General features: G+C 51.3%; 1 protein-coding gene across 6 annotated transcripts in view; it reads right to left on the minus strand.

The window, feature by feature from the left end:
- Positions 1-241: 241 nt before the first annotated feature.
- The window catches only part of MYO1B (myosin IB), a 137,368-nt gene continuing 122,331 nt past the window's right edge, over positions 242-15,278 (minus strand). For all 6 annotated transcript variants that reach the window (XM_045575324.1, XM_036421606.2, XM_036421607.2 and 3 more), the window contains 7 exons: positions 13,141-13,215; positions 11,090-11,224; positions 10,113-10,219; positions 7,162-7,294; positions 6,400-6,552; positions 4,667-4,794; positions 242-1,529 (listed from right to left, as the gene is read on the minus strand). In XM_045575324.1, the coding sequence (XP_045431280.1) occupies positions 1,406-1,529; positions 4,667-4,794; positions 6,400-6,552; positions 7,162-7,294; positions 10,113-10,219; positions 11,090-11,224; positions 13,141-13,215 (855 nt within the window). In that variant the 3' untranslated portion in view covers positions 242-1,405. The remainder of the gene's footprint in view (positions 1,530-4,666; positions 4,795-6,399; positions 6,553-7,161; positions 7,295-10,112; positions 10,220-11,089; positions 11,225-13,140; positions 13,216-15,278) is intronic.

Consider the following 15,278-nt stretch of genomic DNA (forward strand, 5'->3'; position numbering starts at 1 on the left):
AGAGGTTTCTGGGAACATCTTAAGGAAGCAATAGTTTCAGGCACAAAAAAGAAAGAAAGAAAAAAAAAAAACCTGCAGAAAATACTCTCAATGGATGTTTCTGGTTTCTAAGACAAGCGAAGTTCAACGACACAGAGAGCACAGAATGTCTGGTGGGAAAGCCTTTCTGTGTGACACTGTATTGACACACACCATAGGAAAAGTAGCTCGGAATACAAAAATACAGCTGCGACCCAGGAAATGGCACCAGATTAGAACAGTTTTATTATTTAACAGACCGTGGCATATACATTATCCTCCAAATGGGAAACAATTTGGTTCCAAAGTTTAAAAGGCAGCTTCCAAAACGAGTCTGTAGTGTAAATTTGAAAAAAGAAAAGAAGTTCTGCAAGTGAACAGTTTTGATCCTTGATTAAAATATGCCCCCTGCACCAGTCACCTCTCTCATACAAAATGTATTTTATAAATAAAACTTTCCAAAAAAAAACCCCCCAAGATCTTGGATGCTTATTGCACATCATACAGAACGTTTGCCGCCATCTGAAAGGACCCCAGCCCTCCCTTTAGTCAGCTGTTGAAAGGATTTGTTCAGATTTGTGTGAAACAACACCCTGCCCATGCTGTAGGATCACACATGCTGTCTACCAGAAATGGAAAATATAACCTTACTGAGCTGCTCCTGTCATTTTTTTTTTCCCCTAAAGGAAGAATGACTGTTTCCTAAGCCATGACAAGAGGTCGAAACCAATGAAAAGTCCCGTTCAAATGTCAGTTTCCTCTTTTCACACGCGGAGGCATGTTACCCAGTTGTACATTTCTCCTTTCTAGGACCAGCCCTTCTCGAAGGGCATAGTGTCGAAACCACACCAGGGCTTCCGCATCACGCTGCCCATCAGCAACAGGGACTGTTCTGGTCTCCACAAAACCCCCACAATCAGCCAGGATGCCACGGCCTTAAAAGCAAACAAACAAAAATTCCCACTGACGTTCCCTACCATCGAGCACAGAGTCTCGCCGAGGAGGCCTTCAATAAATAGCTGATGAGTGAACGAGCCGTCCTTAAGACCGCTCCCTATCCTTAGATGCGTTAGTGATGTATGAGTAATATGCGGGCTTGGGGTGCACAGATCTAACTCGAGGACTGAACAGAGGACACGCTGTGGACACAGTCGCCACTGCAGTCCGGTCCCGGGGTCACGCACAGGAGGTGTGCCCTCAGGGTTAAAACGATTCAATAAAAAGTGATTAGTCGAGTGTTTTTATTTCGCCAAGGGGCTCTAATGGTATCAGCCTTGGACAATTCCCAAACATATGATGAGCCCGAACCAAACCAAACCAAATTGCACTATTACAAAGAAACGAGTCCATGCGCGCAGAGGGGGCGGGGCGGGGGTGGGGGCGCCCGCTAAGGAACCGCCACTTCCAGGAGACGGTTGTTTTTCCGCTTGCACGTGGGGACGCTCCCGTTCTTCTGGTTGCCCTGGATGAACTTCACGCACACCTTGTCCTGTCGGAACTGCACCAGGAACCTGGGGGAGGACAAGGCAGGTGAGTGTTGGCGCAGAACACTGGCGATCCGTGGCTCCAGCTTTCCAACAGACCCTGATCTGGACACGCTTCTCCTTCCCATCAGCACCGTGAACATGGGTCCATCAGCTCTGTGTACACAGGCCCCATCAGCAGGTGGCACACGCTGCTGTAGCTCCGGCTCAGCCCTAAGCACATCCCTCCAGGGCGGCAGTCAGCAAACTCATCAGTCAACAGAGCCAAATAGCAACAGGACAACAATTGACATTTCTTTGGAGAGCCAAGTTTTTTAAACTTAAACTTCTTCTAACGCCACTTCTTCACAATAGACTCGCCCAGGCCGTGGTGTTTTGTGGAAGAGCCACACACTCAAGAGGCCAAAGAGCCGCATGTGGCTCCAGATCTCGAGCGGAAAGAACAATGGGCTCCTTTCCATGCCTTTCTATTTCTGTGGGGCAAGGGGTCCTACTCAGTTATCAACAAAGGAAGGAACGGATTTCAGGGAAAGAGGGTTGGAGGGTCCAGCATCGAGGGCTTCTCAACTTCGGCTGTTCACAGTCTGCCCGCACAGCCTTGGCCGCACCTGCCCACTCTGCTGTTATTTCCCGCCAAAGTGTGTATTTCAAAGTAGGGAACCGTGTAGCCGGCTGTGGGGATATAAAGCCCTCTGTGCCTCCATCCTGTCCACGCAGCCGGCCAACCACAGGCTCTCCACCCCCGCCCGAGGGGCTCCGAACGGGGGTACAGACCTGCCGCCACCACCCAGAGCCCAGCACCCCCAGTCACAGATGTCAACGAAGGGAGCATCGAGCTCCAGAACAGCGGCCGCCAGCCGGGGTCTGCAGACCGCCGGTGGTCCGTGAGGTCCGAAAGGCGGGCGACCGCTGCTCTAACAGGTTCCGTCAGCTTAAAACAATGATTGACTGGACTCCAACTAGCCCTTAGCTTTTTCCTCAGTAGTCTGTGGGAAAGGACTCAATAAGGAGAGCGTTATTTCGTCCACACTGCCATTTCCAATGCAGAGTACAAACAACAGCCCATCTCCTATCCAATCCAGGCACCATCCTTCGTGCAAAATGAGAACAGACACTGAACTAAGGGTCTGTAAGTGCCAACACACCCAGGAGGCCATGTTCGGTTTACACAGGGGTAGGAATGGGTGTGGATTTACTACAGAAAGACTTCTAGAAAGAGCTGAAATAGAACAGGCTGGCAAAACCGTAACTAGGAAAATAAAACCGTTTCCTGAACAACCTGGTTATGTGCAAAGGATTATGATAAATTCGAGGAAAGTACATAAGCAGAAAGTAAATAATCTACCGAAAAAAATTAAGTATCAAACCACACGGTGGCTCAAATTCATTCAAATGATCTCATATTGATAGACTTAATAATTGGGGAGGGAGAAGGGAGTACTCCAACCTGCCTGCAAAAAAGTCTCTATAATTAGGGCCCTAATGTAAAAAAAAAAAAGTAAATTTCAAGAGCAGGCCCCTGTCCACATGAAACGCTCACTCTGTAATACTAGTTATCAACACGTGAAACTAAAGGCATCAAAACACAGCACACCACTGAAACCGGTTTGGCTCAGTGGATAGAGCATGGACCTGCGGACTGAAGGGTCTCGGGTTCGATTCCGGTCAAGGGCATGTACCTTGGTTGCGGGCATATCCCCAGTGGAGGGTGTGCAATAGGCAGCTGATCGATGATTCTCTCTCATTGATGTTTCTAACTCTCTCTCTCTCCCTTCCTGTCTGTAAAATAATCAATAAAATATATTTTAAAAAAAACCACACACACAAAACACAGTACACCACTCTATTTCATGCTACCCCCACCCCCAAGCCCCTCTTTCTTCAGTGTCCTCTACTGCACTGCAGTGAATGGTTATCACCATTTGGGTTCAAAACCTAACTCCCAATCTATTAATAAGGTCTTGTTTCCCTTCAAACTACACTTGAAACCTATTGCTCACAGCTCCCACTCACAACCTAGCCCAGTGGTCGGCAAACTCATTAGTCCACAGAGCCAAATAGCAACAGGACAACGACTGACATTTCTTTTGAGAGCCAAGTTTTTTTAAACTTAAACTTCTTCTAATGCCACTTCTTCAAAATAGATTCTCCCAGGCTGTGGTATTTTGTGGAAGAGCCACACTCAAGGGGCCAAAGAGTAAGGTGACCAGACGTCCCGCTTTTGGTGGGATAGTCCCGATTTTTGAATCTTTCCAAAAATCGGGGCTTTTTTTAAAACACCGCAGGACAATTTTTTTAAAATTGTTAAAAACCAGGACTGTCCCACCAAAAGCGGGACGTCTGGTCACCCTACCAGAGAGCCACATGTGGCTCGTGAGCTGTAGTTTGCTGACCACAGCCCTAGCCTAAGCCACACCCTCCTTGCCCGTCATCCTCAGTGAGGACAGCTTGGAGAAGCTCCCAGCTCCTTCCTCTGCCTCCACTCTCGACTCCCTACAGTCGCTCTCCACACCTCGGGCAGAGCGAGCTTTGAAACCAACAAATCGGATCACGCCCCACCCTCGCCCCAGACCTACTGCGGCTTCATCCTCTTCCGGGAAATCTCAGCTCCTCCGCTCCGCTCCCGAGCTCCACAGGGCCGGCCTGCCTCTCTCTCCTCACCCTTGGTCCCCGAGTCCACCCCAGGCCTGCCTCTCTCTCCTCTCACTCTGTCCCCGAGTCCACCTGGGCCTGCCTCTCTCTCATCTCACTCTGCATCCAGGCCTGCCCCATCTCAGGGCCTTTGCACCTGCGGCCGCCCCGGAAGGCCACCCCTGGACTGCTGCCTGGCTCCCCCCCTGGATTCCAGCCTCAACACAAGTGTCACTAAAATGAGACCCTCCTGATCTCCACAGCCAGCAACCTCCGACCCTTCACCTGCTCCCCCCTCTAACGTACGCCACGTCACCAAGTTATTCTATTGGTGCATGCTTTCCTCTCCCACTAGAGGTGAGGTGCAGGAAGGAGGCCCCCGGTTGCTCCCTGCCCACCATCATCTGGAATGATGAGACACACACTGGGCTCTCTCTAGCAGGGGCTGCACCAACGAGTGAGCTCAGGTCGCGTCCGTCCCCGAAACAAGGCAGCCGGGAGCACGCAGGGTATGCCATAGCGCATGCACGTACTCATCGGAAATCTCGATGTTGAGCTTCTGTCGGGTCTGGCTGAGAGTCGTCCGGTAGAGCTTGGTGGCCATCTCGATCAGGTGGTCGCTGCTGAAGAGGAAGTCCCCTTTGCTGGCCGCCTCGGAGCCCTGGAGGACAAAGCGGGCCAGACGGTGAGGAGGTGGCGCAGGAGGCAGAGCTCGCAGGCTGCTGAGCGAGCACACGGTCCTGTAAGCATCAGTTTGGGGCGCATCCTTCCGGTAAACGGGCGACAGAAGCAGTACTTCTCCCACACCGCTCCCCGCACGTAGGTAACCCCAAGCTCCCCAAAGCTGTTGGATGGGCGGAGGCGCCCTCAGGGTCCCCAGGAGCTGGCTGGAAGCAGACTCGCTGGCCTCCCGCCTGGTCACCTGCTTCCACACGCAGGTCCGACCTCTGACCTCACCTGGAACTCGCTCTCAAAGCGCTGCTTAAACCCTCCCCGTTGATTCGGTTAAAGAAGTCAGAGCTGTAACAATCGCCAACAGTCAGCCCCAGGCCGAGGCTCTGCTCGCTGTGCGAGGGACCCCCCTGGAGGGCGTCTGAAACACGGGGTGCTGGCGCCCCTCTGAGACCCTGGCCTGGCTGACCGGGGATGTGGCCTGGGCAGCAGCGCTGCCTTTAGGGGCGGCCGGGGCTCAGGATCATCTCGGGCTGACCATGCCTCCACCAGGCTGAGAGTCACAGCCGAGGAAACAGGCCGAACGAGGCTATGGGATTGTCTCAAGTTCGGACGCCGCTGGCGAGGCCACTGTTAGTGAGACACGTGTCGCTGAACGTGAGGACTGTTTGCTGCCCGTTTATTTGGTGACTGTTTCCCGGGTGGCAAGCCCTATGGGAAGCACTTTACATTTAATCCTAGAACAACACTACGAAACAGGTGCCGCTGTTCTCCCGTTTTAAAGAGGAGAAGAATGCCGAAACCGGTTTGGCTCAGGGGTAGAGCGTCGGTCTGCGGACTGAAAGGTCCCAGGTTCGATTCCAGTCAAGGGCATGTACCTTGGTTGCGGGCACATCCCCGGTAGGGGGTGTGCAAGAGGCAGCTGGTCAATGTTTCTCTCATCGACGTGTTTAGCTCTCTATCCCTCTCCCTTCCTCTCTGTGAGAAAAATCAATAAAATATATTTAAAAAATAAAAATAAATAAAGAGGAGGAGAATGAGGTTGGCACGGGACACTCATGGGCCTGGCCAAGGTTACGGCAAAGTCAGTGAGGCCGACTCCAGGGGTTCAAGTCAGGACGGTCCTGGTTCAGCTAAGAGCTCAGAACACAAACTATCTCCAGGTCCAAATTCTCAGGCAGATGACTGCAGTCACATTCTCACTCCAAAGCCCCGAGACTGAAGATGAACAAGACAATTACTAAGTGGGTTTGTGTGGATGACACGACCGGAGGGAGCAGCGTTTGAAACCTCTTCACAGTCCCACCCGTTTATTCTCAAAGCGGTGCCCAGCGCAACGGGCGCAGACCGGAGCAGCTCGGTCAGACGGTGGTTCCGGCCAGCACGTCGCTAAGCGATTCAGCTCCTTCAGTTCCTGAAAACCCGGAGCCTGAGAATCTCTCCCGGAGGGGCTGCAGCCAAACCCCACCGTCAGGAAGAGGAGCACGGAGTCTTCCGGCAACAGGACCGTTTGGGTTCGGGGCACGTTCCCCCGATGGCCGAGAGAGCGGACCGAGGCCGAACCCTTTCGGTCAGGCCGGCGGGGGCTCCTTACCTCCTTGAGGTGGATGGCGAAGAAGCCGTCGTTCTGCGAGCTCATGGACACTTTGGTCACGTCCACCAGGGGCACCTCCGACTTGATCTGGCCGGACTTCTGATCGGCGAGGAGGAGGTTGTTGTTGGTTAAGAGGAAAATCCGGGAGGTGCTCTGAAGGAAAGGAAACAAACAGGATGCAAAACCGGCGATGGAAAACGAGCCCTAAGGCCAAATAACGAATGTAAAGCATTCGTTATTTGCAGAAATTCAATATTTCACCCCAATATGCCTCAGCAAACATGCCTCTGCGAACCGAGAACACGTAAAGCACAGGCAAGGCATGTTAATTCACAGACCAATGTGAATTGGTACATCAACAGGCACAATGCCTCCGAACCTGGAAGTTGGGGGGGGGGGGGGGGCGCGACATCGCCCTGCACAGCCACCCCGCTGGGAATGTGAAGTGCAAATTTTATTTATTTAAAAAATATATTTTATTGATATTTTACAGAGAGGAAGGGAGAGGGAGAGAGAGTTAGAAACATCGATGAGAGAGAAACATTGATCGGCTGCCTCCTGCATACCTATTGGGGATGTGCCTGCAACCAAGGTACATGCCCTTGACCAGAATCGAACCTGGGACCCTTGAGTCCATAGGCCGACGCCCTATCCACTGAGCCAAACTGGTCAGGACTGAAGTGAAAATTTTAACATTCGGGAAGACGACAGAGAATGTCCCAGCTGACAGACGCGGCCCACAGCCCACAGGGGATCATTCACCTTGCCGTTTGCACGGTTGATTTTGTTGACGACCTCAGCAATGATGATCTTTTCGTCAATGGCATCTTTGAGCTTCTTATACTTGGGGTTCTTGTTGATTTCCAGGTAAGCCCCTTGGAATGGCTGGCCAACACTAAAAAGAAAGAACAAAACCAAATCCCTCCCATCAGACACGGGGTCAGGTGGAAGAACTGCTGGACAAGACAACAGGCAGCTGATTCCAAAGAGGGTCAGGCAGTTCCATAGAAAGTAAACTTATTTTATATGTTTTATATGTTGTATTTGCATCTGTCCTCAATACTAATGTAAGTTGGAAATGGAGCCTTAAACCGGTTTCAAATACACACACACACAGAAAACATTTAAATATATACACTAAGTGGGCAGATTATTATGATCTCTGAACACATAATAATCTGGCCACTCAGTGTATATATTTAAATGTTTTTATTGACTTTTTTTTTTTTTTTTTTTTTTTTTTTTTTTTTTTTTTAGAGAGAGAGAAGAAGGGAAAGGGAGAGATAGAAACATCAATGAGAGAGAAACATCATTGCACACCTCCCCACTGGAGATCGAGCCCACAACCTGAGCAAATACCCAGACCGGGAATCGAACCAGTGACCTCTTGGTTCATGGACCAATGCCCAACCACTGAGCAACACCGGCTGGGCTCAAAAATAGTTTTGATGTGATCCTGGCATTTGGTAGGCAGGACTTCGATAAAAATCTTATCGCATGGAACAATCAAGGTAAAAATCACTCACAGGAAAGACCCAGGACCCAAGTGCAGGGCCTCACCTGAAGGGAAAGGCAGCTCCTCTGATCCGTGACTATCAAGGTAACAGCTGCCCACAAAGGGCTTATTAATCCCTTTAAATAACACGCAGCAACAGAACACAGAGCACAAACATCGCCATCACCTGATCCAAAGGAAAAGCCCATGTTCTCGCAGAGTAGGACAATCAATAATTTTCTAGGGAGAGTAGGGCCAGAGCCATAGGTCTTAGAAGGAAACTATAGAACAGGTGATATTATCAGGAAATTCTGACTCCAAGAGGCAACACATGAAAGAAAAAACAGGCCTCTCCTCCTAAGAGGTGTCCCTATATGACAGAAGTGGCCACGTAAGCATCTACAATAGAACCGGAGCAATTATCTCTCAGACAGAGTGCTTCCCACAAGAGGCGTGATCGTGCACATACGCCGAGACACAATTTCCCTCGAGACCTGATGGGGGACACGCTCAGGGCAGCTTCTTCAAAGACACACAAGCACACCAACAAAACCCTTCGGCTGCATTCTGAGTTGGAAAGTTCTGGCAATGGGCACATACCACTTTGAAGGCTTGTGTGGTGGGTGGAGGGTTGGGGAAGAACAATCCGTGTCGGCGGTCAGTCTCACAGCTCCCAGGACGGACAAGGCCGGCACCCGTGGGCCGAGCTTCACACAGTGGAGGCGAGGGAGGGGGCACCCGGGCGGAAGAGGCCCACGCCCCTGGGCTGCCCTTCACCCCGACTGCCGTGGGTGATGCCTCCCCACCCCCCAAATTTGTCTTGACGTCGTTAACATTTTTGTTACTGTCCACATTCAAATGTGTTCTTAATAATAAAGAGTGCTAAGAGCCTTTGAACTGGTTTCCTTAAAAATGCATTTTCCTCCCTCTAGTTAAGAGTCATGCACAGGGAATGTTAATTAAAAAGGCTACTCTACATGTTAAAAATAGAAAGAAGAAACGGAATAAAACTAGCTGCCGGAGAAAGCAGAGAGACGGTGCTCCCGCCTGTATACGCTGCGTACAGCAGGCCGCCTGGCCAACCTGGGATCCAGTCACCGTGTTTGACTTAGAAGATACCGCTTCGAGCCGCCAGACCAGCCCACCCAGGACACTGTGTCCCTTCAAACATCTAAACCAAATGAGTGTGGCTAGTTCGGATCTTTTAATCCTCTGAAAGGAAGCGCTTTCAAATGTGCATGAAGACACAGAGAATACAGGTGTACCACATGCAGTGCATGTGAGTACATTTAGCATGTAATGCATTTACATTTCTAGGCCATTCTTCGGGGGAAACTAAACGTTGTTACAGATCTGGCTTGAAACCGTACAATTTATTTCTTCATAAATGCCAGAAGATGGGAATTCTTGGGGGAAATTATGAACTTGGGGGATGTAGGAATACCTGATGAGCCGTCTTTATCAGGGAAAGGAACTCACTCGGCGAACCTGCCATGCCTATGCCTTCCTTTAATGAGTAGTTGGTGTCTACAACCAAGGAAATGAACTCGCTGCACGGGCCTCGAAAGCCATGCCCGTGCAGTACTCAGAAAGTGTACGCTGGCTCGCTCTCTCATGGCTCTTACAAACGAATTCTGACCCAGCTCATTAAATAAAGCAGGAAGACTGGAATGGTGATGACGGTAAATGGCCAACAGAAATTGGGCCAGACTCTGAAACTTATGGAAACAGGAACTTACAATGCAAACTTATCTTAGTAACCTACACAACTTTTATTTTAAAAAGTGACTTCTAATTATTATTATTTTTCAAATGTTTTTATTAATGTCAGAGAGAAAGGGAGGAGAGAAAAACATGGATTGTCTACCTCCTGCAAACCTCCTATTGGGGACCGAGCCCCCAACTAGGGCATGTACCCCGACCTGGAGTCAAACCATGACCTCAGGTGCACAGGCTGACACTAACCACTGAGCCACAGCAGCCGGGTGTGAGTTCTAATTGTTTAGTGAAGTGTTTGAGCTGATGCCAATGGAATAAAGGCAAGAAATGATCGTTGCTCCAGAGCGTTTGTTATTTCTACATAAATATGCTTATAAAGTAAGGCATGTAATTAAAAAAAGCTCTCATGGAGCACCGAAACCTCTACTAGAAAAGACCTGCACGTATCTGAGACATTTTTGAAATGCTGACCGCTGTGAGGGAAGCACAGCCCCCATACCTCGATGGGTACAGCGCCTTCTTGTCTTTGAAGAGCTCGCTGGCTTCCAGCTTCTCTTCGTAGATAAGCTTCTGCTGGTCTGTGAACTGGTCCCGGTACTTTTTACACTGCAGGACAAGAAGACAAGAGAAGAAAACGTAAGACATCCCATGCACAAATAGGTCATTCTTCATCCTCACATGTAGTAAGCCCATTTAATACGGCAAGAATAAATGTGGATAAACTCTGCATGTAAGAGCATCGGTGTGGCCTTCCCTGTCCTTTCCTCTGCTCACAGTGCCGGCTGGGGACACTCTCTCCACACACACGAGGGTCCTTGGGCGGCCTGGCCTCTCACCATCTGCTCATTGCGACGGCAGTCCCTGCCGCCCCCAGTCCCGAGGCCGCCACCCTCCTGGAGACTCGCAGGAGGAAAACCACCACGTAAACTCAGAGCAGACAGACAGGGTTGACCCGCATCGTGCGAAGAAGTTCGTGTTATTATTCCTTTCTCCTACAGCCCTGGTCGGCGAACTGTGGCTCTCTGGCCCCTTGAGTGTGGCTCTTCCGCAAAATACCACAGCCTGGGCGAGTCTGTTTTGAATAAGTGGGGTTAGAAGAAGTTTAAGCTTAAAAAATGTGGCTCTCAAAAGAAACTTTAGTCGTTGTACTGTTGGTATTTGGCTCTGCTGACTAATGAGTTTGCCGACCACTGTCCTATAGTATCATTCCTTCAGAGAGGATGAAAACAAAACAAAACAAAAAGGCAAGTGGGATCTGAATGGGAAAGACGACACAGCCACGCACACCCCTTCCCTGGACAAAAGGAGACCCCGGGCACACCTGCCACGCGCGGTCCCGGGCGAGAAAATAAAATACCCGCCCTCCGCCCCCATCTTCCAACAGTCCCCTCCAGGCTAGAGGAAGAGGTGGCAGACATTCACTTCTCACACACAGAGAATGTGGTAAGGAGTCTCCAAAAAGAAGATGTTTTTTACCCTCCACAAGTGGAAGATCCTTTTCAGCTCCTTGTGAGTGGAATCCAGGAACAGGAAAGGCCTGGGCGGCCAGTTCTTGTCAATGGGAGACAAGGAGGGCATCTTGCTTTTCATCTCCAAGAAGTACTTCTGCATCTGTGTCAGGTTTGAAGGGAGATGCCAGGTGAGTGAAATACCAGAAATGTCCTTGTTTTTCACAAATCAGATCAAACAGCAGCCTCTGCCGGGACTGGCAAGTGTCAGGCCTGGGAACTCTGGACCGTGACGTCTCTCTCGGTCCCTTCCCCATGGGGGCTGCGGGAATCAGAGCCCCACCCACCAGTTAAGACGAAGGAAGAACACGGACAGTCGTCCCATGTAATAAAGAGGTAATATGCAAATTTACCCTCATGCCCTTGCACAAGATGGCTGCCTCACGTAGTCAAAGATAGCCACCATAAGGTGGCTGACAGGGTAGGGCAGTTGTGGGCTATCAGGCCACAGGGGAGGGCAATAGGGGTGATCAGGCCAGCAGAGGAGGGCAGTTGGGGGCGATTGGGCCAGCAGAGGAGCAGTTAGTTGTTGACCAGGCTGGCAGGGGAGTGGTTAGGGGGTGATCAGGCGGGCAGGCGGGTGAGTGGTTGGGAGCCAGCAGTCCCAGATTGTGAGAGGGATGTCCCAGATTGGAAAGGGTGCACAAACTTCGTGTACCAGGCCGCTAGTCCTAATAGAAACAGGAATGTCGACTCCAGCTAACACCAGAGGGCTGTGCTCTCACGTGGCTAGCGCTACTTAAATTTCAACTAAAACCAAACAAAGTAAATAAGCTGGCTCCTCAGTCACAGGTGGCACTCCGAGGGCTCCAGAGCCCTGTGTGGCCATGCGGGGGTGGCGGCCCACAGCACTGCAGACATAAGCCATCTGCACCCTTCCAGGCCCGTGGACGGCATTGCCTGCCGGTCCTCCAGCAGGGCTGGCGCGGAGGGTGTCAGGCCTTTACCCCGAGTGAACCTCCAGCACCCACGAGCTCAGCGCCATGATCCCCCCAAGAACGAACCGAGGCCCCGGAGTGAGGCGCTCGCTCACCCCGCACCCCGTGAGAGGTGGGGCCCACGGCCCAGAGCTCGCCCTGCTCACTGCGCTCACCTCCGACAGCACAGGGACGCCAGGCCCATCTGGTCGGCTGGGGCCTGCCAGAGCCTTCTCTCCTGCTCCCGCTCCCACGGCTCGGTGGCCGGCCTGGCTGAGGCAGCTCAGGGCAGCACAGTATCCCCAAATCCCCACACTGAAACCCTACTCCCCAACAGGAAGGCATCAGGAGTCGGGGCCTCTGGAGGTAATGAAGTTTAAAGGCCAAAGGCCACGAGGCTAGAGCTCCCGTGACGAGCCTTGCACCCTGATCAGAAGGGACGGAAGAGAGCGGCTTCCCTCTCCTCACTGCTGCCATTGCCACAGCCGACAGCCTGCCTAGCGACCCTCGGTGCCCACCTGCCCTCGGTGCCCATCTCCCTCGGTGCCCGCCTCCAGGTCTGCGAGAAGCAGATGCTGACCCTTCCAGCCGCCCGGTCAGCAGGGCTGTGGTCAGAGCAGCCTGCACTACAACACCCAACTTTCCCGGCTCGAGTTCCCCCAACGTGTGTTCTCCCGTCAAATAACTTTTTATTTAAGCTAGGGGTGTCGAACTCAATCAGAGAAGGGGCCAAAATCTAAAATCCAGCCTAAATCGCGGGCCGAATGGTTTACTGAACAGTCATAAACTGTCATTGTGATGGAAACGCAGCGGAGTGCAGTGATGACAGCGCGGTGCGGGCCACATTGCAAGGCCTGGCGGGACGGATTTGGCCCGAGGGCCTTGTGTTTGACACTTGTGATTTAAGCAATGACATTCTATTAACTACACGTGGGCCGCGGACAGCTCTCCCGGGACAGTGCTGCTGGGTGCGAGGGGAGGGAGAAGCCACTGGCTCAGTGTGACCACGAAGACGGAGCGTGGCACGGGAGGCGCCTGTGACGGCTGGTGTGTCAACGTGTGGCCCACGGTGCCCAGGAGCCTGGGCAGAAGGCAGACTTACAATCCTCTGGATCGTGAACTCGTATATTTTCTTCCCTGCGTTGGCTCTGAAGAACTTCCGGTACTCCCGGCGCACCTGAGGGGGAAGCAGATGGCGGTGAGCGGGGTGAGCGGGGAGCAGGTGCCTCTGGAGGGAGGGGGACGGCGGGCGCACACCGAGCCCGGAGCCAGGTCAGAGGCAGAGGAATGCAGACCTGCCCCGTGGCAGTGCCCAGCGTTTGCGGCGGTATTTTAAACCCTTTTAACTAACTGCTCAGAAACCTGATGATTCGATGAGAAACATCTTACAGGCCCTTTTGTAGCGGCAAATGCGTCCCAGACCAGAGCATGCTTCAGGAAAAGATGACAGAAGGCGATTTTCATTTGGAATTGCTCTTAAAAGGGGGGGAAAAAGGCCTGAAGAACTACACTGCCGTTTCCAAAAGCCATGCATACGAAGTTGGAAATGGGAGTGTACTAAAAATAAGAACAGAATTAGATTTGAACTAGCACTGTCTTCCATCTAACTGCAATGATTCTCCTCTCATCCCCACTCCTACCCATCTTCCCCCGGGTTACTGCTGCTGTGCTGAAGACATCGCCTCACAGCCATTTCCCGCTGGCTACCCGCTGTATTCATGCTGTATGCTACAGTATAACAAGACACCGGCGCCAGGCGTTTGCTGAATGCATGAACAATGCAGTTAAATTTTGAAATTGAGGGGAAAATAAACTATTTATTATCATTAAGCTATAAATGGGAGAGTTAGGCTTTCGCAAGATATTAGCCAACTTGAATCATTCAGGCACGATAGGTACCTTTCGCTTCTAGTTTTCTGGGTTTAACTGTAGGCTTACGCTATTTCTCCACCAGGAAAGAGCAATCTGCTCACCAAATTCAGATTGTAGAAAAGTGTTTCACATGTGTCTTTAAAATGAGGACTTCACACAGGAGCTCAGATGGCAAGCTTCTCTGACCAATGTCCTCAGATCCAGCCACAGCGGGCCATCCCCATGTGATGAGGACGGGGTGGCCCTGAGTAGTGCTCGCTGCCCTCAGAAGGGAAACGCACGCTCCAAGCTGCCAGAGGCCCCAGTGGCTACTCCCCGCCCCCCCCCGCCCCCCCTCCCCGTCTCTTGCCCCGGGGGCCAGCCTGGTCCCTGTGGGGATGTGAGGGCCAGGCCCCTCTCCATGCCTGCACAGCAATGAGGTGTGAACACCCTCCCCATACAATGTAGGCAAGTCGTCCTCGTCTCCGTGACTGATGCTCATTTCCCTTTCGGCTGTGGAGTTGCCAGATTCGTAACCATTTCAAACCTCAAACTTACAGGGGACAAGGACAAGGAAAATGGCTCCTGAAATTATAGCAGCGCAGGAATGCAGGGACTTTAAGGTTAAAGTGAGGTTTCGGGAACACATATCCTTGGACATATAAGCCCGACTCTAGTGATCATCCGTGTAGCTGAGCTCACTGCAACGTGCTTCCTGAGACTCACAGGACAGGCCCTCCTCCCCAAGTGACAGCCACGCAGAGGAAGCCTGAGACCACAGGCTGACACACAGACTCAGTTCCCTTCATGGGGTCACGGGGTCCTACGGGGCCCGCTGACCTTGGTCATTAATTCCACACAAATCACGTCATCTATGGGGCAAAACTACTGCTGTTACCAACATCCTTCTTTACAGTAAAATGTATAAAAGAACTGCACTTTAGGACTTCAGAGAAACTTAACCTTCTAAAAATGGTAACATGAAATGCTTCTGTATTGATAGGATCTGGGGGGAAAAAAGACGGTTATGTCCAGCCCAGGTACCTTCAGCTAAAACAGGGTTCGCCCACACACTGAATCCGGTTTCTAGGCAGCGAGCACATGCTCCTAACGTGCAAGTATTTTTTAAATCACACCCAGTTAGTTAAACCCAGAAAACTGAAGATAACCATGGCGTGCTGGTAGCAATCCTCACGGAGGTAAAAATCCTGCCTGGTGGGGTTTGCTCCATTCCTATGGTTTTTAGGATGCAAATTGGAACAGGTGAGTAAAATGGGAAATGAAATCCTTCGTTTGATTTTATTTAGAAAGTAGCTATAGATCTGGTTCAGAATTCTTCAAACAAAAGATCTTTAAAGTTCCTTCATTACTTTAAAAATTCGTTGATAA

The sequence above is a fragment of the Pipistrellus kuhlii genome, unplaced genomic scaffold (genome assembly GCF_014108245.1).
Source record: "Pipistrellus kuhlii isolate mPipKuh1 unplaced genomic scaffold, mPipKuh1.p scaffold_m20_p_7, whole genome shotgun sequence".
In the NCBI taxonomy this organism is placed as follows: Eukaryota; Metazoa; Chordata; class Mammalia; order Chiroptera; family Vespertilionidae; genus Pipistrellus; species Pipistrellus kuhlii.